At 41.6% G+C, this 27,391-nt stretch overlaps 1 protein-coding gene across 2 annotated transcripts; it reads right to left on the bottom strand.

Annotated features, from left to right (window-relative positions):
* Positions 1–863: 863 nt before the first annotated feature.
* Positions 864–24,922, bottom strand: Ywhab (tyrosine 3-monooxygenase/tryptophan 5-monooxygenase activation protein beta). Of its 2 annotated transcripts, none has more exons than XM_090352412.1 (6): positions 24,739–24,922; positions 6,266–6,568; positions 4,050–4,173; positions 2,496–2,659; positions 1,951–2,046; positions 864–1,596 (listed from the first exon to the last, which is right to left on the bottom strand). In XM_090352412.1, the coding sequence occupies exons 2-6, from the start codon at positions 6,557–6,559 to the stop codon at positions 1,540–1,542; spliced, it is 735 nt and encodes a 244-aa protein (XP_090208538.1). In that variant the 5' UTR covers positions 6,560–6,568; positions 24,739–24,922; the 3' UTR covers positions 864–1,539. The 2 variants fall into 2 exon arrangements, with proteins under 2 accessions (XP_090208538.1, XP_090208537.1); XM_090352411.1 differs by lacking the exon at positions 24,739–24,922 and adding an exon at positions 23,787–23,871.
* Positions 24,923–27,391: the final 2,469 nt, after the last annotated feature.

Below are 27,391 nucleotides of genomic sequence, written 5' to 3'. Positions count from 1 at the left end.
TAGACATTATCTGAGAACTGAGCTGGGTGAGCACACTTGGGAGGTTGGTAATAATAATCAACAAGCAGTATCAGGGTTGGTGCACTACAGGGAGAAACCATGGATACTTAAGAATGCTGTGCTGGTTCTGACTGTGGTATGACTAAAGAGCAGTAACTGGGCTGAGAACTAGAGGAAGACAGGGCAGTGGTGTCAGAAGCTCTTCTCAATTCTGAGCAGGGCTTGCTCACCAATGTGCTTGCCCATCTCTCACCCCCTGCCCATACAATATAAAAAAGTAAACAAAAGACAGATAAAAATGGGCTTCCAAAATAAAACAAATGGAAAGAAGTACAAGGACAAAATTTTAAAGAGGAAAGAGAAAACTAAAATCAACAGTCAAAAAGGGAAAGAATGCTAAATTTCAAAATTTTAAATGCTCCAAGCCAGGAAGAACTCAAAGTATGAGTATTCCAAGTGAGAAGCTATGTCTACAGAATGCTACTCTTTTTGTTGTTGTTGATCATGGGACTTGAACTCTTGGCCTGGGCTCTGTCCCTGAGCTCTTCAGCCCAAGGCTACCACCCTACCCCTTGAGCCACAGCACCACTTCCAGTTTCCTAGTGGTTAATTGGAGAAAAAAGTCTCATGGATGTTGGTGTCCAGGCTGGCTTTGAACTGCAATCCTCAGATCTCAGCCTCCTGAGTAGCTAGGATTATAGGTGTGATCCACCGTGCCTGGCTAGAACATTAGTCTTAAAAGGTAGCATCCAGGAAACAGAGAAGGCCATCCATAAGACACACGGCTTTTTATTTTCTCTTCTTTCATCTAAGTGATAATAAGGAAAAGCGATCCCTCTGATTTCAGTATCATAGTGCTGTAGGAAGGGGGTTTAGTCACATCATATAGGAGCACGGGACCTATTCATGGTGTCACAACCAAGTTTTCCGCCATAAGCAATTCCAATTTCAGGTCAGGCTTCCATATCCTCAGAGGAAGACTCTACAGACATTTGTGGTCATGAAATTTGAGTGGCAATGGCCCAAACTGGTCAAGGATCTTATGTCCCTACAGGCAGAATCACTGTGAATTACCATTATACTCAGTTGCCAAATGGTGTCTCACTCCTAGTCCCAGCATTGCAATATAATCTCTATTAACTTTCTGTACAACTTTACAACAGAATTGTACTTCAGTGACTATTTTGATATCAGATTAAACTTTTGGAAAAGTTACACATAATTCAGGTCTATTTTTTTCTACCAGTGAGTTTCTGCTAAGTTACAAAACCACATAATCACAGTGTTTAGTTTTAAAAAATTAAACATACAGTGATCCTGTCAAAGTCAATTGAAATCAAAACTTCAGAATGCCGTGGCATTTATGTGACCAATTTGTTTTAGATACAAATACCAGCTGTTTATCCCATGGACCATTTTTGCTAGGCAGAGGCTGTGAAAAATCGAAAGTCGACATACAATTTTTTTTTTTTATCGCACAAAGGGATATATGTGGAGGGTACAGAGTGACGCTGAATAGATCACAGAGCACAACAAACATTAGTTCTCTCCCTCCCCAGCATCTCCTTCATCTCCCTGGTTCTCCGATGTCCAAAGCTGCAAAACAAAAAGAAATCAAAAGTATTATCAAAGTAGGGCCACTAAAATTTCCTCAAGGGAGAGATCCAATCTGTAACTTATCTCATCTAACTTCTGTAGTATCACAGGGAAGACTGAGAAGGTAAAAATCTTAGTAGTCATATATAACTTAACAATCACTTTTTTTTTTGTGGTACTAGGGACTGAACCTATGGCCTCCGAGCGTTCTACTTAAAACTATGCCCCCAGTCTTTCTGATTTTCACTTGATTCTGAGAGAAGAATCTTAGTTGCTAACTTTGCCAGTTGATTCTCCCGTCTTACTTCCAGAGTAGCTGTGATTATTCTGCACCCAGCTAACAACAGTACTTACAGTGAGATTGTCCCTAAGTAGCTGCATGATCAAGGTGCTGTCTTTGTAAGATTCCTCATTCAGTGTATCCAATTCAGCAATCGCTTCATCAAATGCCTAAAACAAAAGACCCTTCAGTAAACCTCCAAGCTCTCAGAAGTCCCTCTAGCTCATTTTTTTTCTTCTGCTAATGAGTATATTATCTCTTTATTAAAAAAAAATGTACAGTGCATGTATAGCAGCAACTAAAACAGATCTACATTCCTGGATCAGAACTGTGTCAGTACTCAGATAAGAACAGATAACCAGTGCCCAAGCTTGATGAGGAAACAACTGCTACTTTTACCTGGAATTGTCTATAACCACCCTCTACAACTGTCATCAAACAAAACAAACAGAAATCAGCAGGCATCAAAGAGAAATCACAAAGTTCATACTTCCTAACAGATCTAATTCCATCCCTAAAAAAATCTTTGTAAAAATACAGTATTTGAAGATGTTCAGAATAAAAAAGCACATGTACTATTTATTCACTATGACCAGAGGCCATCAAGGGTCCTTCTCACCGTTTTCGCTAGGCTGCAGGCCTTTTCAGGAGAGTTTAGAATTTCATAGTAAAAGACGGAGAAATTCAGTGCCAGGCCAAGTCGAATTGGATGTGTAGGTTGCATTTCTTTCTTACTAATTTCAAACGCTTCCTGATACGCCTGCTGGGAGTTCGACACAGTAGCTAGAAGGAATATGAAAAAATTATATATTAAAGATTAGCTTCTTTCACAGGTTACATCCCACTAGATCCACTACCAAATTAGCAAACTGAGCTGAAGCAAATGATTCATCAAAATGAAAAAAACAGCATGTCTGATGTTCAATTACATATTGGCTAAATGTTTATTCTAACTCAAGTATCATTAAATGCTTCGAGGGGGATAAAAGTCTATAGATAAAGACTATTAAAGTAATTAAGAAACAGACATAACCTTTAAAAGAAAAGAAAACCAGGTGGGGGTGGCTCATGCCTATAATTCTAGCTGTTCAGGCGACTGAATCTGGAGAATCTTGGTTCAAGGCCAGTCCATGGGGAAAAAAAAAATTCTTGAGACTCCATCTCCAATCTAACCAGCAAAAAGCAAGGCTGGGAGTATTGCTCAAATAATGAGTGCTGGCCTAGCAAACACAAGGCCCTGAGTTCAACTTCAAACCCCAGCACTGCCAAATACCACAGAAAGAGGGGGAGAGGACAAGGGGAGGCCAGGTACTGGTGGCTCACGCCTGTATTCTTAGGTACTTAGGAGGCTGAGACCTGAGGATTACAGTTCAAAGCCAGCCGAGGCACAAAAGTCTGTGAGACTGCTATCTCTAAGCACTGGTTTTCTTTATTAGAAAAACTAAAGGCACCTACCAAAACCCATAAAGCTGTGTGAGAATAAACGAGACTGCAAAATACTTGGCATTGAGGAGGCACCCAGTAAGGTATAGAAAATTGTCATCATCATAAGAATCCACATGATGAAGGAAATGCATTACATGGTGGTTTCTCACCACATTACAGTAGGGCTCCCTTACTTGTGGGGTTTGTTCCCAAACTCCAAGTAGATTCTTGCAACTGCAGACAGTATTAAACTGGATACAGCTGTTTGTCCATATATATATATATATATATATATATATATATATATATATATATATCTCAACAGTAAAATTTATGAATCACTAATAATTAAATAGGACAACTGTAACAATGTACTGTAAATTTGTATTTGTAGTCATTAAATAAAATGACAGTTACTTGAACAAAAGCACTAAATTTACATTTACAACTGTAGATCTGGTAACAAAGATGGCATCTAAGGCAATGAGTAGCTTTAGCTGTAGCAGACAGGTAGCACAACACACAGGGAAGATACTTGGGACAAATGATGACTCTTGACTTGAGGATAGCATGATATTCTATCCCATCATATAACCTTAAAATTAATGACTTGTAATCCTCAAAATAAGCTGCTGTGGTCTTTTAAGTTCTGATTCCTATAATGTTACTGCCTAGGGTGAACAAAGTAATAAGTGTTCAAATCATTAAGGAAGAAGACATCTGGTCAATTTTTTAAAAGGTTACTTACTTTGTTTATTATCTCCAGATGCCACCTCAGAAAGGTATCTAAAATAATCTCCTTTCATTTTCAAGTAGAACACCTTACTTTCTGGTTGTGTAGCATTAGGAATAAGGTATTTGTCCAACAGCTCCTAAAAAATGATTCGCATTGTTAAGAATTTCAAATTGTTTCAAGATGTTTTAATTATGTTTGTGATTCAAAGATAGACTACCCCTACCAATTTTTTGAAGATCAAAAAACATATATATATGTTTCCATCCAAGCCTCTAAATGTTGTTTGCCCAGGAGTTAACAGCAGATGCCTGTAATTTTCCGTTAAAGTCACCTTGACCATCCATAAGGGGTTAATTAAAATCTAGCCATTACAATGGAATGCTATGTAAAAATGATGGTGCAGACCTATACTGAGCACATGAAAAATCTCCCAAAAGAAATTTGAGTGGAAAAAAAAAAAACCCAACAAGTCTATTTTAACTCCTAAGATATTCATGTGTATATGCACACAAACACATAGTGAGAAAGCCTACAAGGATTAGGTTAACCATGGTTCTCTAAGTGATAAAAGATTAGAAGTGATTTTTTTACTTTACACTCTTCTGCCTTGTCCTTTACATATACACATAAATTTGTATTTCTTCTGTAATTGGGGGGGAAGGGATGTTTAAATTCTGAGAGGGAAAAGGTCAACAATAGAGAAAACTGCCAAACACTATGATTAGAATTAATCTGACCTGGGAAACCCTTCTTCTTGTGGTTACTGTCTCTGTCGATATGACCTTGGACAGACTGCCTTACCACCCCAAGCTTGTTTCCTTGGCTGTACAACTGGGGACCATAATGGTCCCCTTCTAGGGTAGTTATTAAGACAAGTGAGCCAACATACAGAAAGTGCTTCATACGTTGCCTGGCACACAGTAAGCACTCAAAGAGTCTAGAACTATTATTAATAATAAATTCCTTTAAACATTTATGCTTACAACAAAAGTAGTTCTGAAGGAGTCCAAGCTTCGTATACAGAGCAATATTTTCGAAGAGTTGTTTTAGAATGTGGCATCCTGAAAAACTGGTTAAGAGGCAGTAAGTACCATGCTCTTCTTCACATTCTTTCAGATGCTCTTAAAAGCTGGTCTACATTTCAGGAATAATGGAACTTTCTTGCCCTTGGAATGCATGCCATACTTCATCTGAATACAGATGTACCTAACATTCAGGAATTAGTGCACCATTAACAAACCCCCAAATGACCAACAGGCAACAAGTTTAGCCATGACATTCTTATCTTACACCATACGTCTAATAAAGGAGAGGCTCAATGCCAAGCTTAGCTACTAGGGAATTTGATCAAAGTGACGAATGAAAGGGGTAGTAGTCATTTTAGTATTCTTTGCAGGCAAACGGTGTAATGCCTTACAGGGTAGGGATGAACAGTACTGTCTGATGACTGACAAGCTCTATACTGGTTTTCAAAAGAAAGGTGTCAAGGGTAGTTAATTCAGAGAGGCAGCTAGCAGGGAGGAGGTAGATCAACAAGTGTGAATTCCTTTTCCCTTCAAAGCAGCCCTCATTTTTACCTGATTTCACCTGGAAGAAAAAAAAAGTTCCCAGTGGGTATAGGATGTGAGGGAAGACAGCATGATAATGATTCGCTCTAGAATCCAGACCCTTCCCTTCAACCTCAAATTGTGGAAAGAGGGACTCAATCACCTGACTAGAGCTTATAGAAAATACAGGGGAAGCCCCATTATCACCTTTGACTTAACTTTGGGATACATTAGACACATGTGCCTGCCCTTCAGAAAAAAACCAGGACTCTATACTGCAAAGGCATGGCTGGGGAGAGGCTGAAAAGCACCTCAGCCCTTTTATCTTGTGTCACCTACACTAAAGATGACATCATTACTCAGACAGAATTAGCAAATACTCGATCTTTAGTTGTATCTACCTAAAATCCTATCTGGCCTTGGGGGGGGGGGGGAAGATGGCAGGATGTTGACTAAATGTTCCTGTTTTTCAAAGGTCTTTATGATAGAGGAAAATAGCCCAGAAGTGATGAAGTTTCTAGTGAGAAAAAAAAAAAATCACATCATATGCATTCAAATGAATCACAAAATGACTTTCAGCTTCCAGTATACTCAAGATCTCTCTCACAAGTTGTTTGGTTTGCATTTGGACATTAATTACTTAAAAGATAATCACTTAAAGCAGAAATGCTGGCCCCTCACCAGAACGTCATTGCAGATGTCCTGCAGCTCCGCCTCAATCTTCTCACGGTACTCTTTGCCCATCTGCTGCTTCTTCTCATTCCTCTCTGTTTTCTGCTCAATGCTGGAGATAACACGCCAGGAAGAGCGTCGAGCGCCTACCACGTTCTTGTAGGCAACAGAGAGCAGATTTCTCTCTTCATTGGAGAGTTCATGCCCCTGTTCCGTGACTGCTTTCATAGCTGCAGCCATGTCATCATAGCGCTCAGCCTGTTCGGCCAGCTTAGCTTTCTGTACCAGCTCACTTTTGTCCATGGTTATTCCCTAGAAGAGCAAGAGAAAAGGAAAGTGTCAGGAGTCTCACATTCAAAGCAGCACATGTGAAAGTGAGACCTCCTTTTACAAATGCTACCAACAATGCTGACCATATGCTGAGCACCTCCAGAGCCAAGAAGTTCCTGAGGTCTTTAAATTACTCTGGTAAATTAGCATGCCCCAAAAGTTCTATGGGAGAGTATGTTAATAACAACCCTTTTTTAGAGCTAAAGAATGAAGGTTCAAAGAAGGCAGGCAACATGCCCAGAGTGGAAAACGATAGAAAGCCAGGACTTGAACTTGACTATCCGTGCTTTTATTTTCTCCACTATCCTATTCTACTTCCCCAACACGGACACTGCTTAGCAACTCTTTCTTTCAAAGTTTATGCTAAGTATACATTCTTTAGTTCTTTCAGTAATTGGGTACTTTTCAAAGTGAAAGTACCCGTGACTTCCTTTCCCTTTCTCACTGTCCTAATTATCTGGATTTACCAAATCTGTTTCCCCCTTTAGTTTAAGAAAAAGTCTATCCTGAAATATAAACTATAGAAGTCATATCCTCCACACACAGTGGCTTTGGTTCAAGAACACCTGGTAGAGGAGCACATACCAAAGATGGGCAGCACTGGCTCTACTCCTCAGAAGAACCATGAACCTGGCTGGTTAAATCACTTAACTTGAGGGCCTGTTTCTTGACTGGAAAGAACTCTACCAGCTCTCTTAATGGGGACTTGTGAAAAACAAATGACCTAACTCATAGTCTAAAGCATTACACTTAGAGATACCAAGCACAATTCTGTTCGGTTATAGGTTGTAAAAGACCACAATGAACAGGATGTACACAAACCAGAAACTGAATTAATCTAACCACACGGAGTTTGTTTAAAGTTTTTCTGGGATACAATCATAGTGACTTCAGTTTATCATTCTATTGAATCCTAGAATATATCATCCTTGGTACCTCTTGTTTACCTCACATTAGTCAATCCCCCTACTATAAAAATCATCATTATAAAGTAATTTTTGGATAATATGTAAGTAAAAATTACTAAGAGTTTATGTACTGCTCACTTAAAATGCTATATATCAACTAATTCCAGGGCAAAAATAAGTTAGTAGTATATATGCTAAATACTAGTATCTGTTGGGTATGTGGTTCCAAGCAGACTAATATTGAGGAAAAACCAGGAACACTCAGGATGCATGGAGTTTGGCTCTGAAATTATTCAAATTTACCTATACCATGCATATAGTAACTGGTCTGACCATCTCATGACTTGAAACCACATGGAGAAGGATATATTCACGTCATGCCTATAATCATAGCTACTCAGGAGGCTGAGGTGTGAGGATAAGGGTTCAAAGCCAGCCAGTACCCATGAGACTCTTATCTCCAATTAATCACCAGAAAACTGGAAGCGGCGGCATTGTGGCTCAAGAGGTAGGGTGGTAGCCTTGAGCTGAAGAGCTCAGGGACAGGGCCCAGGCTCAGAGTTCAAGTCCCATGACTGACGTCCCCCCCCCACCCCAAAAAAGAAAGAAATTACCGCTGTACACATTAATATTGCTCACTAAAAACTAGACCTCCTTTCATACTCTTGGCCATTTGATCCAATTTTTCCTGTAAGGCCATTCTAGTTCCACTAAGACATCCTGTCCTTTAACAAAGCCAACTGAGCTGCATGAGCTGCATACTGCATACATGGGAATTAAAGATGTTTGTTTGGAATCCTCTACTTGAGAACTCTTGATTGTTCTTCCTTCTGTTTATTTTCCTACACAAAACTCATTAACTGTAAAGTCCCCCTCAGTGAATTAAGTCTCTTCTTGGTCTCAGACATCTCTACTCACATCACAGATTGAGACAGATAAAATCCTCACACAACATTCTAAGGATCTGTGATCCTCAGATAAGACCATCAGTCTCTCTCTCCAATAAATCACCCAAAAGCAGGGAATGGAACTGTGGCGAGTGGCAAAACACTAGCCTTGAACAAAAAAGGTTAAGAACAGCATGTAGGCCTCAAGTTTAAGCTGGAAGATTGTGCATGCAAATGCGCGCGTGTGTGCGTGCGTGCGCGCACACACACACACACAACACACGCAAGCACGCACGAATATAGCATATTTGTCACCTTTAAATTATGTGCTCTTACCCGGGCACAGTGGTGCACACCTGTAATCCCAGCTACTCAGGAGGCTAAAATCTGAGGATCAAGGTTCAAAGCCAATCCAGGCACAAAAGGACCTGAGACTCTTATCTCCAATTAACCTCTGGAAAATGGGATGGCTCAAGGGGTAGGGCGGTAGTTTTGAGCTTTGAACTCAGGGACAGCACCCAGGCTGAGTTCAAGCCCCATTACCCACTAAACAAACAAACATACATACATGCATACATACATACATACATATAATGCTCTTTAGCTGGGTGCTGATGACTCACGCCTGTAATCCAAGTTACTTGGGAGGCTGCAATCTGAGGATTGAAGTTTGAAGCCAGACCAAGCAGGAAAATCTGTGAGACTTTCCTGGGTCTTGATCTCAGGGCTTGAGCAGTCCTTGGGCTTTCTCAAGACTAGAGCCTCACCACTTGAACCACAGCACCACTTCCAGCTTTTTCTATGTTTGTGGTACCAAGGAATCAAACCTAGGTCTTTATGCATGCTAGGCAAGCAATCTACCACTAGGCCAAACTCCCAGCCCCATATGAGACTCTTATCTCCCAATTAGAAACCAGAGAATCGGAAGTGGCACTGTGGCTCAAAGTGGTAGGGTGCTAGTTTTGAGCAAAATAAAAGCTCAGGGAAGCCCCCTGCCCTGAGTTTGAGCCCCAGGATTTAAAAAAAAAAAAAAAAAAGCAGCACTTTCAACTAAGAACCAGTGGTGGCTCAAAGCACTAGCCTTAAACAAAAAAGCTCAGGGACAGTAACTAGGCCCTGAGTTCAAATCCAAGACTTCCCCCACTCCCTGCCACTCCCCCAAAAGCCACATACACTCTCAATATGTCTGAGAGAAAATAAAACCTCCGGGACCATTAGAGAAAACATCTCTTTATTAAATAATCTTACTTCATTCTTCCTAAAGTGCCAGGCACATCCACCAAAAGCAGCTTTGGTCCACTCTAAAGCTTGTAAAATACCACTCCTTCCCTTCCCTTCCTTCCTCTCTCCCTCCCTTTCACCAGTCCTCGGGCTTTAACTTAGGGCCTGGACACCGTCCTTGGGCTTTCTTAAGGCTAGTGCTCTACCACTTGAGCCACAGCACCACTTCCAGCTTTTTCTGTGCATGTGGTACTGAGGAATCAAATCCAGGGCTTCATGCAAATAGGCAAGTACTCTACCACTAGGCCAAACTCCCAGACCCTGTCCAACATGTTTTCTTTTCTTTTCTTCTTTTTTTTTTTTTTTTTGGCCAGTCCTGGGCTTAAGCTCAGGGCCTGAGCACTGTCCTTGGATTTTTCTCAAGGCTAGAGCTCTACCACTTGATCCTCAGTACCACTTCTGGCTTTTTCTAAGTATGTGGTACCAAGGAATTGAACCCGGGTCTTTGTGCATGCTAGGCAAGTACTCTACCACTAGGCCAAACTCCCGGCCCCATGTTTTCTTTTTTCTTTCTTGGGCCAGTCCTGGGGCTTGAACTCAGGGCCTGAGCCCTGCCCTTGGGCTTTCTCAAGGTTAGAGCTCCATCATGTCTGTGTATATGGTACCGAGGAATTGAACCTGGGTATTCATGCATGCTAGGCAAGCACTCTACCACTAGACCAAACTCCTGGGACCCTATGCAACATTTTCTCTGAAAGATTCCAAATATGTTTTGATAAGAGCCAGTTTAGTCATCACATGGAGCATAAGGAACCACAGAGACAGGAAGGACGGACAAGCCAGAAGGGTACCATGAAGTGGCCCCAAACTAACTACCCCACGCCTTCTTTCTTCCTCACACATTTAAAGTTAAAACTCATACTCTACCTAACTCTACCTTGGGAGCTTCCCCTCAAGTGTCTTCACTTTATTTTCTAAAACAAAACGTAGCCTTCTGGTTAAAGGCCAACTATTTTAAAATTCTTTTGAGATCATTACAAGAGTTTCTAGAGATTAAAATTCACTTTTAATATAGAGTGCCTTAAAATAATCTTGATTTATTTCAAAAGTACACATACACACAGAAACAACTTAAAATCCATAGCTAAATATCCTGATGTCTACTGCTTATATAACCTTTTACTTATATAACATGGATTTTGAAGTAACTAGACCAATTTCAACAGGAAATGGGTTACACAACACCCAGCAGTTTGGAGAAGGCAGCAGACAAGGGAGAAATGAATTTGTTCCTCTTACTATATCTATGATAAATATCCCATCCTCAATCTCTCCCTGTTCACACTGCATTCAGTCCCTCATGATCTCTAGCTACCATCACATCTTTTGCTATTAGACCCAGCTTCTTAAAACCCCAATCAGGACACTTCCGCCCCCAAGTTCTAGTTCCTGCTGTGAATAGCAGAATCAATCTCTTCTCCAGTTCAAGTTTGCTAAGGTACCGTCTCTTACAACATGCCACACAGTGTAAGCTTCAGACAAAAAGGTTATCTTACATACATAGTGTGCTGCTTAGTCTTGGCTAAGTCAATCTTTCTTTCTGAAATGGCCTTTGCCATTTACAGACTACAATGTTCTCTGGACCACAGCTCCAACAATATCCCCAATATGAAGTTTTTCTTACCCCTATGCCTGAGCTTTCATTTACTGCAAGGTCCTACCCACATAGTTAGGCAGCTGAAATGTGACCAGGGCTACCTGCTGAAATAATGTTTTGGACACAAACAATAAGGTTAAAAAAAAAAATCACTTAGTTTTGTTGATGGTGTTATGCAGGGTTGAGAACTGTACCCATGCCGAGGCAAAGGCATTCTACCACTAAGCTGCATCTTAAGGTCTTGTGCTCTACCACTTCAGCTGTCTCCAGACCTGCTTTATTGTCATCTTTTTAATTTTTTTTTTTTTTTTGCCAGTCCTAGGCTTGAGCTTAGGGCCTGAGCACTGTCCTTGGACTTTCTCAACGCTAGAACTCTACCACTTGAGCCTCAGCACCACTTTTGGCTTTTTCCTATGTATGTGGTGCCGAGGAATCGAACCTGGGTCTTCGTGCATGCTAGGCAAGCACTCTACCACTAGGCCAAACTCCCGGCTCATCTTTTTAAAGATCTGAGGATTGAGGTTTAAAGCCAGCCCTCTCAAAGGGTAGGACACTAGCCTTAAGCAAAAAAGCTTGGGGACAGTGCCTAGGCCCTTAGTTCAGGCCTCAGGACTAGAGTATGGTAGCACGTGTACACACACATACACGTAGAGTAGCTACCAGAAAATTTTAAACTGCACGTGGCTGGCATTCTATTTCTTTTTTTTTTTTTCAGTTGGTCGTGGGGCTTGAACTCTGGGCCTGGGCGCTGTCCCTGAGCTCTTCAGCTCAAGGCTACTGCTATACTTCCGGGCCTGGGCATTGTACCTGAGCTCTTCAGCTCAAGACTTGAGCCACAGTACCACTTCCAGTTTCCTAGTGGTTAACTGGAGAGAAGCCTCCTGAACAGCTAAGATTACAGGCGTGAGCCACCGAGCCAGGCTTCTGGCATTCTATTTCTATTGGACAGCACTAAAATAAAAACATTCGCCCAAGGACTTTCATCTATAACTGTCACAATGTCTTACCACTTTTCTTCAGTATTAAAGTTACTCCTATATTTCTCAAATGCCTTTGTATATCTTGAGATCCTTTGGAGTGTATCTGTCTGCTACAGCATTCTGTACATTATTGATATAAGAGGTTCTACTAAAGGAAACTAAAACACACTGAAATTAAGGAAATTACTCAAATTTCGTACTATTCTTATTCCCCACAAATGTGAATTTTTCATTGGAAGATCAAATATCTGTTAACTTTTTCACCACTTGTTACTTGGATAGCAGAGAACACAAATTACCTATGTGGGATACAGGAGAAAAACAACAGTATTGTGTGCCTGAGCAATCTACTACAACACAGCATTAGGAACTTGTTAAACCCCACTCTACCATTCATTCATCCATTCATTCATTTATTTATTTATTTGCCAGTCCTGGGCTTGAGCTCAGGGCTCACTGTCCTTGGACTTTCTCAAGGCTAGAGCTCTATCACTTGAGCCTCAGCACCACTTCCGGCTATGTGGTACCGAGGAATTGAACTTGGGTCTTCATGCATGCTAGGCAAACACTTTAACCACTAGGCCAAACTCCCGGCCCCCCACTCTACCATTTATAAAACATCACTGAGTAAGCAGCATCCCCTTCAGAAAAGTTGCTATGAGCACAAGGAATAGAGAATTATGAAATAGCAAATGTGGAAACATTTCTTTAAAAATGCCTGCTGCACAAACAATGTTATTCCTCTCACATTACTGTTTTAACCCACAGAATGTAGATTTTTTTTTTTTTTTGCCAGTCCTAGGACCTGACTCAGGACCTGGGTACTGTCCTTGAGCTTTCTGAAGGCTAGTGTTCTACCACTTGAACCATAGCATCCCTTCCGCTTTTTCTGTGTATGTGGTACTGGGCAATTGAGTCCATGGTTTTGTGCATGTTATGCACACACACACTCTACCTCTACCACTAGGCCACACTTCTGGCCCCAGAATGTGGATTCTTTTTTTTGGGGGGGTGGGTAGGGGGGGAGTCATGGGGCTTGAACTCTGGACCTGGGCGCTGCCCCTGAGCGCTTCGGCTCAAGGCTACTGCCCTACCCCTTGAACCACAGCCCCACTTTCCCTTTTCTAGTGATTAATTGGAGATATGAGTCTCAAGGTCTTTAATGCCTGGGCTGGCTTTGAACTGTGATCCTCAGATCTCAGCCTGTGAGTAATTAGGACTATAGGTGTGAGCCACTGTACCCGGCATCAGAATGTGGATTCTTTAAAAAATATACAACTTCAAAAGTACTGGTGGGGATGTTAGTTCAGTGGTAGATGCACAGCATGAGACCAAGGCCTTGAATTCAATTTGGGGTGGGGGAGGTAGATGCAGTATTGGGATTTGAGCTAAGGATTTGGGCCCTGCCAAGCAGCACTCTACCATTTGAGTTATGCATACCCTTTAGCCCTAGACAGAAATCGATCAATCTTGAACATACAATTCTATAAGCAAACTTTTAATTTTGCATAGAAAGCATGTTGTTATCCTAAAACTCAGTCCCTAACTCTAAAATTTGAACTCTGGTGCTCTACACTAAGTTATGTCTCTAGCCTTGCTTTTTGCTAGGTAATTGAAATAGGTGGTCTTATATACTTTTCTGCCTTTGAGGTGCCTGGATTTTAGCCTCCTGCTTGAGCCACTAGCACCTGACTTCCTCCTGGTCCTTTTTTTGAGGGGGGAGGGGGGTTGTGGGGCTGGAACTCATGGCCTGGGTGCTGCCTGAGCCTCTTTGTGTTGAAGGCCAGAGCTCCACAGCGCCACTTCCGGTTTTCTGGCAGTTAACTGGAGGTAAGAGTCTCAAGGACTTTCCTGCCCTGGCTAGCTTCAAACCATAATCCTAGGATCTCAGCCTCTTGAGTAGCTAGGATTACGTATGTGGGCTACCAGTACCTAGCTAAGAACTTTTATTTGGTTCCTCAAAAAACTTAAAGACAAAAAACAAAACAAAAAAACCCTAGAAGACTACAGTTATGACCAGGCCTAACACCAAAACAACAGTCAAAACACCAGGAGAGACAAATTCATTAGCGTCTGGGTCTTGACCTGCAGTGAGACATAAGATTTTTCCCTGTGCTGGCACACTTGAGGAAGATATGGAAACAGTGAGAACAAGAGTTCTAAACCACACCCATATGGTGATATAGTGGAGATGAGTGTCAATCTGTTCTAAGCCACTGGACTCAGTGAGTTACAGGACTGGAAATCATTTGCTGACATTGTAGCAACCCCTTAGTGAAATACTGGAAACAAGCTAGATATCTAACAATAGGGGAATGGTTAGAGAAAAGGAGACAGATGGTACAAAACTGTATAGCCATCAAAATAAGGCATTCAATGAGAAAGATGTATTTAAAAGAGCTATAAATGACAAGGAGAGAAGGCTTACAATATAGTTTCACTTTTGTAAAATATGCTCTAAAGAACATACACAATCAAAAAAGTTAACAACAAATGGCTAATGGGTTATTTTTCTAGTCTTTTCTGGGTGATAACATTTCCATAATACTCATATTTCACCTTTTGAAATTTTTTTGTGCATCTTGCTTTCCTGTCCCCCAAGTTATGGGGCTTAGACTCAGGTCTACTTTCCCTCAGCTCTTTTCTCAAGGCTTGTGCTCTACCACCAGAGCCACTTCAAGGTTTTGAGTGGTTACCTGGAGATAAAGAAACTCACGGGCTCTTTTCTGCCTGGGCTGACTTTGAAACAGAATCCTCATATCTCAGCCTTCTGAGAAGCTAGGATTGTGAGCCACATGTAGTCCAAGCTAACCTAGAGCTTTTTGACTCGCAGACTTCTAATTGCTGGGATTACAAATGTGCATACACTACATTCATTGGCAAAAAAAGAAAAAAAAAAAGTGACTAAAGAATCCCAACTTGGGAGGCCAGCTTCAACAAAAAGTTAACAGTTAATGGCAGGGAGTTTGGCCTAGTGGTAGAGTGCTTGCCTAGTATGCATGAAGACCCAGGTTCAATTCCTCAGTATCACATACATAGAAAAAAAACCAGAAGTGGTGCTGAGGCTCAAGTAGTAGAGCTCTAGCCTTGAAAAAGTCCAAGGACAGTGCTCAGAGAAGGTGGGACACACCAAAATCCCAGCTTTCCAACCAAGAGATTAAAGGCAGGAGGATTATGGTCTAAGGCTAGCTGGGCAAAAAGCAAAACATCTTATATGAAAAATAACTGAGCAGGGCCGGGAGTTTGGCCTAGTGGTTAAAGTGCTTGCCTAGCATGCATGAAGACCCGGGTTCGATTCCTCGGTACCACATACATAGAAAAAAGCCAGAAGTGGTGCTGGGGCTCAAGTGGTAGAGCTCTAGCCTTGAGAAAGTCCAAGGACAGTGCTCAGGCCCTGGGCTCAAGCCCAGAACTGGCAAAAAAATAAAATAAATAAATAAATAACTGAGCAAAAAGGGCTAGAATCACAATTCAAGTGGTAAAAAATCTGCCTAGAAAAGTGCAAGGTAAGAGAATTGGGAGCTTGGCCTAGTGGTAGAGTGCTTGCCTAGCATGCATGAAGACCCAGGTTCGATTCCTTAACGTACCACATACATAAAAGAAGCTGGAAGTGGTGCTGTGGCTCAAGTGGTAATGCTCTAGCCTTGGGAAAGCCCACGGACAATGCTTAGGCCCTGAGTTCAAGCCCCAGGACTGGCCAAAAAAAATAAAATAAAATAAAAGTGCAAGTTAAATGTATAAGTCCAAGTCCAAACCTCTATACTATAAGGGGATGAGAGATGACCCATTACTGTAGAGAAACAGCTATGATTTTTTTCTTTTCTTCCTTCTTTTTGTAGTGTTGGGGATCAAACCTAGGGCCTTGCACATGCCAGGCAAGCAGATTTCTACAATGTTGCATCCTAGCCCTAGGTTTTTTGAGATAGGTTCTTGCTATGTAGCCCAACACTGGTTTATAATCCCAGATACTCCTGTCTCTGCCTCCTTAGTGCCAGGATTATAGCATCAACCTGAGAAATAGTTCTAAATATGCCCACAAGCTAACAAGAGTAACCTAGCTCCTCATTTTTCTAATAATGGTCAAAATTCAAAGACATCATTTTGCAGTGGCCAGAGCAGCTATCTAAGGACAAAGAACAAAAAAACAAAAAACAAACAAAAATTATCCATCACTAACTTGTATTTTGTTTTGTTTTGTGCATGCTAGGCAAGCATTCTATACCACTAGGTCAAACTCCTAGCCCACTAACTTGTATTTTTATAAGAAGGCATGACAGAGATGGCTTTTGGAGACAATTTCACCTGTTTTGTTTGCAAGGAAAAAAACTCTATGTTACTTATTTACTTTTTATGCCAGGCCTGGGGCTTGAACTCAGGGCATAGGTGTGATACCTGAGTTTCTTTTGTTCAAGGCTATCACTCTAAGCACTTGAGCCACAGCATCATTTCCAGCCTTTTCTGTTCATGTGGAACTGAGGAATCAAGCCCAGGGCTTCAGGCATGCTAGGCAAGCACTCTACCACTAAGCCACATTCCCAGACCCCCAGAGCCTTTTTGCTCAAGGCTAGTACTCTACCACTGGAGGCATAGCTCTACTTCCAGCCTTTTTCTCAGTGGTGTGTTGGAGCTAAGAGTCTCACAAACTTTGCTGCCTGGCTTTGAATCATAATCCTCAGATCTCCTGAGGACAGCCTGAGCCTCCTCAGGTATAAGCCACCAGTACCAAGCTCTAATACATTTTCCTTTTTTTCCTGGCCGGTCCTGGGTCTTGAACTCAGGACCTGGGCCGTTATGTTCAAAGCTGGAGCTCTAACACTTGAGCCACAGCACCACTTCCAGCTTTTTCTGTGTATATGGTACTGAGGAATGGAATCCAGGGCTTCATGCCTGCTAGGCAAGCATTCTACTATTAAGCCACATTCCCAGCTCTCTAATATGTTTTAACTGAACTGCCAAATAGTCACAATGAGGATTCCGTTATCTATTACGTGTCAGGAAATTTCCCAATTTCATCACTTGTTTTTAGAAAAGCCATATATATAACAAATCTGGGCTCCTACAAAGAAATCAAGTGATATTTTCTATATCTCCATATTAGAACTCCTCTGACTCATCCCCTCAGTGATAGGAATATAGATTAATAGCTACCAAATGAGATTATATAGTACAGTGCCTATATAATGAAAGGTTCATGGACAAATACCCTTGCTCTTAAGTCTCTGTACAAATATATAATGCATAGAATCTGTGAGTGTTGTGATAACTCTAAAATGAAAATCAGTATTTCCAAGAACTCTAAATTATTTACTGAGAAGAGCTGAAAAGAAATGCCATGAGTATGAATATCCCCTCTGAGAATTTAACTCTAATGGCAGAAATATCAGAAAGCAGCACACATTTAAAGAGACAATACTTTTCTTGGAAAAGCAAGTACCTAGAAGGAAAGACATTTAATCTGAAAGTATACAGATCCTGACTTGTTTCATGGTTGGTAGGGATGTATGGAAAAGAACTACAGGTGATGACACAAATATATATATATATAGCTAGCTAAGAGAAAGAAAACAGTGAGAAAATTAACAATCCATAAGTAAAAGCTTCCATGGGTTAAGTATTCATTGTAACATCTCACATACAGCACCTTTAGCACAATAAAGCAGATTACAGCTCTAAAAACACTGCTGAAAGAAACTTATGCCAAATTACTGCAAGAGGGAATGACAAAGTCAGTGGGACCAGTTTGCTAGTGGGTGTTACCCAGAAAAAAAGTTAAGATACTTCTATCTCTCAAAGAAAACTACTTACTGAGAAACACCTACTCTAAAAAGTCTATGTGCCATTCCATACACAAAATTTGGTGTCATGAATTACATTTAATTCCATCCAAACACTTGCAGGTTCTTTGTCAGAACAGAAACAGTATCTTCTTTAAAATTATTTATTTAGTTAGGTTTTTTTTTTTGCCAGTCCTGGGCTTGGGCTCAGGGCCTGAGCTTTGTCTTTTAGAGCTCTACCAGTTGAGCCACAGCACCACTTCTGGCATTTTTTCTATGTATGTGGTACCAAGGAATCAAACCTGGGTCTTCCTGTATGCTAGGCAAACACTCTACCACTAGGCCAAACTCCCAGCCCCAGAACAGTATCTTAAACACAGCCATTAACTTTCTGTCCAATGAATATTAAACTGCTAAGAAATTGTGCCTTTACTTTGAAACCCCTTCTTTTTCTCCCACAAGTTCTTGAATATCATTAGATTATGTCCAATGAGTCAACTGAAGCAATTATGGTATTAAATGGTTTGTCCAAGATGAACCAATAGCATGTATTATAATAAATTGATCTCTTGGCCTTAGTTGATCAACCCAGAAAAAATATGCTAATTCTGGCCCATAAATACAGCTCAATTAATTGACCCCATCAATTAATTTCAACATAATGAAGCTTTCTAGTCCAATATACCAGTACCACACACAAGCTACATAAGTTAATTGACAACTGAATGTTTTCTCACTGCTAAGATAAGCAAAGTTATTTACCACTTGAGCCATACCTCCAGCCCAGCTTTTTGCTGGTTATTTTGGTGATAAAGTCTCAAAGATTTTCTATGTTGGCTTTGAATCCTTTGGATTTCAGCCTCCCGTGTAAGCAGGAGCACAGATGTGGGCCACCAATGACTGACTCTTTACAGACTTTAATTACTTATATCCATTTCTAAATAGCTCTTATCATCATTTACTGTAAACATCTCTATCAGCTCCTATACTAGATTAAGAGCTTAAGGAAGAAATTCACTTTACCTTTGGACACGTTTACCACACCAAGCAGTAAGGCATCAACAACTGATGCCATTTTTTTTTTTTTTTTGCCAGTCCTGGGCTTGGGCTCAGGGCTTGAGCACTGTCCTTGGACGTTCTCAAGGCTAGAGCTCTACTACTTGAGCCTCAGCACCACTTCCGGCTTTTTGCTATGTATGTGCGGTACCGAGGAATTGAACCCGGGTCTTCGTGCATGCTAGGCAAGCACTCTACCACTAGGCCAAACTCCCAGCCCCCATTTTTTTTTAAAGATGCAAACAAGCTATTATTTTTCATGTAGACATGAAAACAGACTATATGCACAGCCCACTTAAGGCTATTTCTTGAAAAGAGCAACCTCAGGCTTTTTTTCCCCCTATATACTTTTAGTATGTATTAGTTGTATAAAAAAGGGGGTGGTTCATGGAGCTATAGATATACAGACATATAGATATATAATAGTATTTTCACTGCCAATCATAATATTTATTGGTTCAAACTGAATTTCAGTAAGTTCTTGAAATACTTTCTATCCATCTTCATTCCAAAAGCTAATCAACATTGATGCAGTGGCTCACACGTACAATCTTTACTCAGGTTATGGTTCAAGGAGAGTACAAGAAAAAAGTGAGAATTTAACTCAGCAAATAACATGCCTATAATCCAAGTTTGAAGGAGGTCAAAGGTCAGGCTGCCTCCAATGAGAAGTATGGTTCAAGAGATGGACCAGTTTAAAAAGCAAAAGGCTGGGTTCATACCCTACCCTAGCATTATTAAAAAAAAAAAAAAAAAAAAAAAAAGGTCTAGGGGCTGGGAGTGCTCACCTAGCATGCATGAAGCTCTGGATTCAATTCCTCAGTGCCACACACCCAGAAAAGCCAGAAGTGGCACTGAGGCTCAAGGTGCAGAGCACTAGCCTTGAGCAAAGTGTCCAAGGACAGTGCCCAGGCCCTGAGTTCAAGTCCCAGGACTGGCAAAAAAAAAAAAAAAAAAAGAAAGAAAGAAAAGAAAAAGGTACAATAGTTCTTTTCAAAGAATCATGCAATGTTAGCATTGCAGTATATGCCAAAAACTCACCAAACAAACTTTAAATATGGTTCTCAGTCTCAGGGGGCTAATAATTATAATGACAGGGCTGTTGTCTATTTTAGCTTTCAAGTTGTTTGTCTTGGTCAAGGCCATTCAACAAGGAGACCCAACAAGGAGGTCTCTTAGAGAAAAAAAAAAATGAAATAAACAACCAGGACAGGAAAACTTACATAATAAAGAACTACCCAGAATTTTTAAAGTCAACTAACCTATAATCTTCTGGAATAACTTGTTTTTGTGAGATCATTCATCTCATTGAAAGTATTAGAAACATGTAACTGTGCCTCTTCTAGATCTTTTAGTAAAGGAAGCAGGAGCCTAAGTGGCTCTTAGCATACATTCCAGGAATTAGAGACTACCTTTAATCTTTTTTTCCTTCTTTAGCATTCTTTCAACAATGCCTTCAGAATTCATCTCCAATAATCAACTTTTCCATTATAACATACAGATGACTACTAGGATTTTCATGTGGTGATCAGGATAGTTAATATATACCACCATAATTTCCTGACCCTAACCATAGTGTTAGCATTACCCTAGAAAAATATATAAACTAAGGTACTTTTATTTTTTATTTTTGCCAGTCCTGGGCTTAAACTCAGGACCTGAGCGCAGTCCTTGGGCTTTCCTCAAGGCTAGAGCTCTACCACTTAAGCCAACCGCACCATTTCTGGCTTTTTTTCTATGTGTATGGTACCCAGGAATTGAACCGGGGTCTTTGTGCATGCTAGGCAAGCACTCTACCACTAGGCCAAACTCCCAGCCCCAAGTAAAGTACTTTTAAAGGTCTCTCTGTAACCCAATTTTAGTTCTCTAAGGTATTCTTTTTTTTTTTTTTTTGCCAGTCCTGGGCTTGAGCTCAGGGCCTGAGCACTGGCCTTGGACTTTCTCAAGGCTAGAGCTCTACCACTTGAGCCTCAGCACCACTTCCGGCTTTTTTCTATGTATGTGGTACCGAGGAATCGAACCCGGGTCTTCATGCATGCTAGGCAAGCACTTTAACCACTAGGCCAAACTCCAGGCCCCTCTAAGGTATTCTTATTTAAGGAAAACTGCTTTGTCTAATGCCACAAAAAAGGCAGGTAGTAAAACAGGATGTAGTACTTAAAAATATTCTCTCTACTTACATATCCTACTCTCTTATGTTTTACAATTCCTCATCAACTGAACAGAATACAAAAAGTTCAAATTAATGATGGCCATAATCAAATTCTATTCAAAGAAATACCCAAAACTGTATGCCACAAAGTACTGACGAACTTTCTCCCCAGTATGAAGCAAGTACCTGAAAAACTGGATTTTTTACCAGCTTGCTTCCTACTGGGAATTATCATCTTCACTGTCCTGGATGGGTTTGCCCACTCCCAGTAAGTCACATTCTAATTAGCTTCAAAATCAGTCAAAATTCCAATTTTTGAGGTGTGTGTTTGTTGTTGGTATTGGGGACTGAACTCAAGGCTGGGTGCTATTCCTTAGCTTTTCTGTCAAAGCTGGCATTGTACCACTTGAGCCATAGATCCATGTCCAACTTTTTGATGGTTTATTGGAGATAAAAATCTCACAGATGTTCCTGCCCAGGCTGGCCTCAACCTGGGATCCTCAGATATCAACCTGCTGAATAACTAGGATTACAAGTGTGAGCCACTAGCAAAGGGCCTAAATTCCAGTTTAAGCACACTAAAAAATTAAAAACTAAGTGGTATTTACAAAGACATACACCTGTGTTCTACCATATCTACAAATCTCATTCCTTATAGTCAGACCACCTGTGTTTGAGTCTTGATTCTAGCACTTACCTTGTGCTGTTCTGTGTGTGTGTCCTTGGAAAAATTCTCTGCACTTGCTTCCTCATCTGTAAAATGAATCTAAAAGTACTTACCTCTTACTAGTAGTCAGAAGACAGTTAATATGTATGAGATACTAAGAAAAAGTTTAGCACATAGTAAGTGCTACAAATTACAGCTATTATGACTACTGTCTCATGTGCTTGTGCTACAGCAGTTGGTGAACAAGTCACAATGGGTACTCTACATGCCCATACCATGCCTAATCTAAATATATGCATTCATCCATATGATCGAAATATTTATTAAACATCTACCGGTTGAAGTTAAATGGATTAGTATTAAGTTATGGTTAGAAAAGGAGAGGGAGAAGTTCTGGTGTACAATATGGTGATTACAGATAAAAAGAATGTACAATAGACCTCAAAAAGCTAGAAGAACTTTGAATGTTTTCATCACAAATGTTGGAGGAGAGATATGTTTTGATCTGATTTAAACATTACCCAAGCTATACACATATTAAACATCACATGGTATTCATCAACATGTGCAAGGTTTTTATCTATCAGTTATTTATTTAAATTTTTAAAAGTCTATATGCCAGATGCTTCATTTAGTCGATCACAACACATCCAAGATGATAGTCTTTAACTGAAAAAAAACTGGATTTGCTATATGTAGCATAAAATTCTGTAATACATATCTTTTTTTTCAATGTAACATGTATAAAAATGATGCTGAATTTTCATCAAAAACAACGCTGCCTTTTATCAGAATGTGACTAGAGGAAAAAAGAAAACCAAGGATCTAAGAAAAAATACAACAAAATCAAAAGCTTGTATTTCGCACTTTATGGCTTGTGAAAAAAATCTCGTGACAAATCTGGAGACAAGGAAATTAAGAGACTGATTAACAAGATCACAATGACAGAAAATACTTCAGGCAAGAACTAAATCCAATTTGCCTAACTGCAGCTTCAGTGCTCTTTCTGTTTCTGGATCCACAGCCAAGTGGGGAAAATGCACTTTTTGCAGTGGCCTAAATCTCTGGAGACACTGCCTAGGGGAGCTAGTGTCAAGGGAATTTGCTCAGCTCAATTTTATAGAGGATGCCTCCCTGATCTATGGAGCTCCAATTCTAAAATGGCTTCAACACAACACAAGCACTGCATGATGGGAAGTGTACAGAAGATTATAGGGTAGGAGCCATACTCCAGGGGCTGTCAGTCCATAAATATTTGCTACTGATGAAAGAGGATATTCAATATGAAACTAAGTCCGTGGTTTAGGTCAAATCACCTCATTCCTCATAAAGACTTCATCTCTAAGATGGACTGAATGATTTATCTCATTGAAGGCAGAAGCTAAGAAAATAATTCTGCAGTTGCTATTGGATTTTAGCCTTCCATTTTGAAGGCCAGGATAAAATTCTAACCTGGGTCATGTAAAACCAGTAAGTTTTACACTCAATATGTTGAGTGCTGCTGTGAATATGGATGGAAGAAACACGAGGGCCCAGACAACTCTAAGAAATAGTATAGAATGAGTTAAGAAGAGATTCAGTGCGAACCAAGTAATATTAATATAACTTCCAATAGGAAAATGAAAAGAGCTGAGTAACTCCCATGTATTCAGTTCTATAAACTACCTATGTGTGTGGTTTCCTATGAACAAGTGAGACACCAGAAGTAAAGACAATTTCCTTGTACTAAGGACTTCCTGAGATGGATTTTATACATTCACAGTATCATCTTGTCAAATTCCATCTCCCAGACAGAACAAGTGAAATCATAGCACCACAGCCTTACCAAAGAGAAACGAAGTTAAGGCAAGAACAAAAAACATGCATCTTTAAACAGAAACGATGGCCAATTGTCTTACCAATATTGCCACCTTTGAAAACCCCATCACATGCAAGTTCTCCATTTGCCTGCTCATCTGAAGAAAGGTCCACATCCCACCCCTTCCCCACCATCAACCAAGCCATTAGGCAAATTTCAGACAGGAAAAAAAAAAAATGTCTATGGAGGGACTGGGGACGAGCAAGGGCACAAGATTTCGTCATTAAATGATGATAAGGGCCGTGGGAAATTATGGATAATTTCCAATTCTGCCTCTTGATATTTTTTCCTGGGGATCTGGGGCCGGCTCGGTCGCCGATTCCAACAGATCCATTTCTTGATTCAAACCTCAACCCTGCTGTTCTTCCTCGGGAATCTCGGGTCCTACCAGGTTTCAAAAACAAGGAGCAGCGGATGAAAAAAGCTTTACTGCAAAGTGGGAGGAGGGGTCCCCTCCTGCTGTTTCTCAAGGTTAAACCCCTTACTCATCCAGGAGGAGTCCAGTAAGGGCACGGGGGGCTCCAGAATTCGCCCACGTTTGACTACAATTTCCATCTCTGTAGGCCACCAAGCAAGGAGCAGGGTGTGAAAGAGCTGAAAGGGATGACTCTGGCCGATCAAGGAGCGGGGAGGGGTCGCCCGAGACCGAGGCTAGGTACTGAGGGGACGTCCTGGGTTCAGGAGCCCCGTCTGCGGCTCGGGTCCCGACGGCCCCTCCCAGCGCGGTACCGAGCCGCACCCGCTGGGCAGGGCGGCGGGCGGCGGGCGGCGGGCGGCGAGAGAGGCCCGGGCTCCGGCCGGAGGCGACGGGCCCGGCCCCGGAAACAGGGAGGGGCCGCGGCGAGGCCAGGCGCGCGCCGCGGGCGGCCGCGCGGGGCCGTGGAGGCCCTCACGCCGCTACCGAGGGGGCGGCCCGCGGGGCCACCGTCGCCGTGAGAGGAGCTTCGAGCTGGGCCCCCTAGGGGCCCCGATGGACCCCGCGCCACATTTACCGTGGGAGGATTCCAGGGGGCAAAGGCGCTTCCAGCGAAGCTTTAAGAGCGGCGACCGCTTTCTTCCCAAGCCCACGCTTCAGGCGGCGGCAGCGGTGCCAGCGGTGGCGGCGACGGCGGCGGCGGCGACAGCTACCACGGCTCCGAAATCGGTGGCGGCAGTGGCGGTAGCTCCACTTCCGCTCCGGCCACCACTTCCGCTCTGGCCCAAGTCCCGCCCCCACCCTGCGCCGTCTCCTCATTGGCCAAGCGCGGCACGGGGTTGCCTCGGCCGCCCCAGAAGGGCAGTGACGCAAGGGAGGAGGAAAAGGAGCTGAGGGCAGGGATGCGGCGGGCTGGGGTGGGAGCGGGGAGGAGGTGGGCGAAGGGGAAGGAAATGGGGCGGGGGTGCAGGAAGAGGAGGTGAGAGAGAGGGTGGAGCTGGGGGTTGTCGCGATCCAGAAATGCGGTGTGTGGGAGCGGAGGACTTGGTGGGTACGTTGGGGTTTGCCCTACCCTCGAGCGTCAGGCCTGAAATTCTGAGGGTCCAGAGGTTCCCACCCCACCCACCCTTAAAGCGGTCCGCACGGATCGTAGGGTGACCAGGCGCCTTTGCTGGGCGCTTGGGGGACACTGTAACTAGTAGAGAAGAGAGATTGCTTACTAACTCCATTTTCAGGTCGTCTGCTTTCCCAGTTCTTCAAGGTACTTCCTATTTCCTCCTTTCATACACAAACCTAGGGGTTCCAGGAAGGGAACACTCCAAGGTATTAAAAATTCAAAAAAAAGAATCTGTGTTCAGTTCTTCCTTGAGAGTAGCCCCTTCCCTGAGGCTTCCAGGAGAAGCGTGTGGAAAGGGAACAGGCCTTGGCACCCCTCCACCCTCCACATTACTCTACATTAACCAGTATTTTTTTCATATATTTTTATTGTAATTTATAGAAGCGTTACAGTTGTATTTGCCAGGTAGAAGGTGCATTACTTTACACACATTGATACCTTTTCATGTTTTTTGTCCCCATTTCTCTCCCTCCTCCTCCTCCCCTCATCTTGTTTTCCCACCTTCCCTTTCCTATTTAAAATAAATAAATGTGTATACACTATACCAGATAACAAGGTTAAGATACTGTAACAATATGAAAATAACCAAATAACCAGTATTTTACTATAGTCAATGCAGTTGACTTTTCAGCCCAGCCCTTCCAAATGCTTCTGTCTTCCTTCATTCTTTAAACAAATATTTAGTAAGCTTTCTGCTAAATGCTGGAGACCTAGAACAAGATCAGCAGGCGCCCTGCTGGCTTGGAGTTTACAGTCTGGTAGAAGAAAAGAACAAAGTAAATAGGCCTTTGTCATCTCTCCTTTACCCTTACTTAGTTTAATGATAGACTTCTAATTCATCACCCAACTCTCAGCCCTGCCCCCATCAACTGCCAAGTGATCTTTTAAAGATGCCATTCTAATCTTATCCTGTTGTTGCTTAAATCTTTTAGTGGTGGTGGCTCAGACCCATTAGTTTTCTGGAGTCAAAGTTCTCTACAGCCATCACCTGCAGTTTTTCTCCCATCCTGAGTACCCTGATGTATATAACCTTTATCCTTTCAACATGCCCTTCCATTACTTCTAAACAATCGGAATTAATTGATAGCATTTCTTTCTTTCTTTTCTTTTTAATACTACAGAAATCTGCACCTCTGCCTCATCTGGTAACACTATTTCGACATATCTGTATGGCAACAATTGGCTATAGCCCTCCTTACTCAAGGTGAGGCATGAACTGTCGAAAGGACACTCTCCCAAACTATCAGCCTGCCTCATGGATTTGTCTGTTGTATAGACATTTGTGCTAATGACCTCTGTATCATATTTGGTCTGAACCAAATAGTATACCATCTTTTAACTTGACAAAGCTTAAGAGTGAGTTGTGTAATGCAAAAAGCATGGGTTTTGATCAAAACCACTAGATTGGAGTTCTGGAGTACAAAAACTTCCCATGGGAATTTGTCTTTGTTCAGATTGCAGTAAACTTTAATGTCTCATGACTGTGTCTTATGCCATCATCCAGAAAACAGCTGAGTGGGTCAGAGACTCATAATGATTACACCACAAATTATATCATCAGTACACTGAGTGAACAGAGTACCCTTTTCAGACCTCATTATGTGTCTGGTAAGAGATTGGCTAGAATAGATCCTTTTACCATCTCTACATTCTAGTTCAGAGGTCAGCAAGCCACAGCTATGTACTGACATTGACCCAAAGATGTGGTAGATGCAACCATAGGACTATCTTGTCTGTGTAGGGTATTAGGTGTCTATATGTGTTTGGGGACAAGGACTCCCAGCCCATCATGAGGTTGTGGGAAATGGCATTTGATTCTGAGATTTAGTAATGTATTTTAGAAAATCAATAGACCCTTTTTTCTTTTTTATTAAAGAATTTATTAGCATTGATTTTTACATCCTATTTCAAATGATGTATTCAATAGACCCTTTTTAAAGAACAAAACTACAGCAGAACTTCCACAGTCCCTTCTTCCCCACACAGTTTCCCAATTAGAAATATATAGTATCCTGTAACAAATTGTAAGTTGCTGAGCCAATATTGACACATGATCATTAACTAGAGTCCATAGTTTTCTGTTAGAGCTCATTCTTTGGGTTGTATAGTTCTA

This window comes from Megascapheus bottae, chromosome 18, assembly GCF_031878675.1.
Source record: "Megascapheus bottae isolate mThoBot1 chromosome 18, mThoBot2.hap1, whole genome shotgun sequence".
Lineage (NCBI taxonomy): Eukaryota > Metazoa > Chordata > Mammalia > Rodentia > Geomyidae > Megascapheus > Megascapheus bottae.
This window is presented reverse-complemented; position numbering and strand designations above follow the sequence as displayed.

Coding starts and splice junctions, on each gene's coding strand:
- Ywhab (XM_090352411.1), bottom strand. CDS start 23,861: ATGTGGACCTTTCTTCAGATGAGCAGGCAAATGGAGAACTTGCATGTG. Junction 6,569..23,786: donor TTTCAAAGGTGGCAATATTG/GTAAGACAATTG, acceptor TTGCTCTTCTAG/GGAATAACCATGGACAAAAG. Junction 2,047..2,495: donor CCTGCAGCCTAGCGAAAACG/GTGAGAAGGACC, acceptor CTTTTGTTTTAG/GCATTTGATGAAGCGATTGC.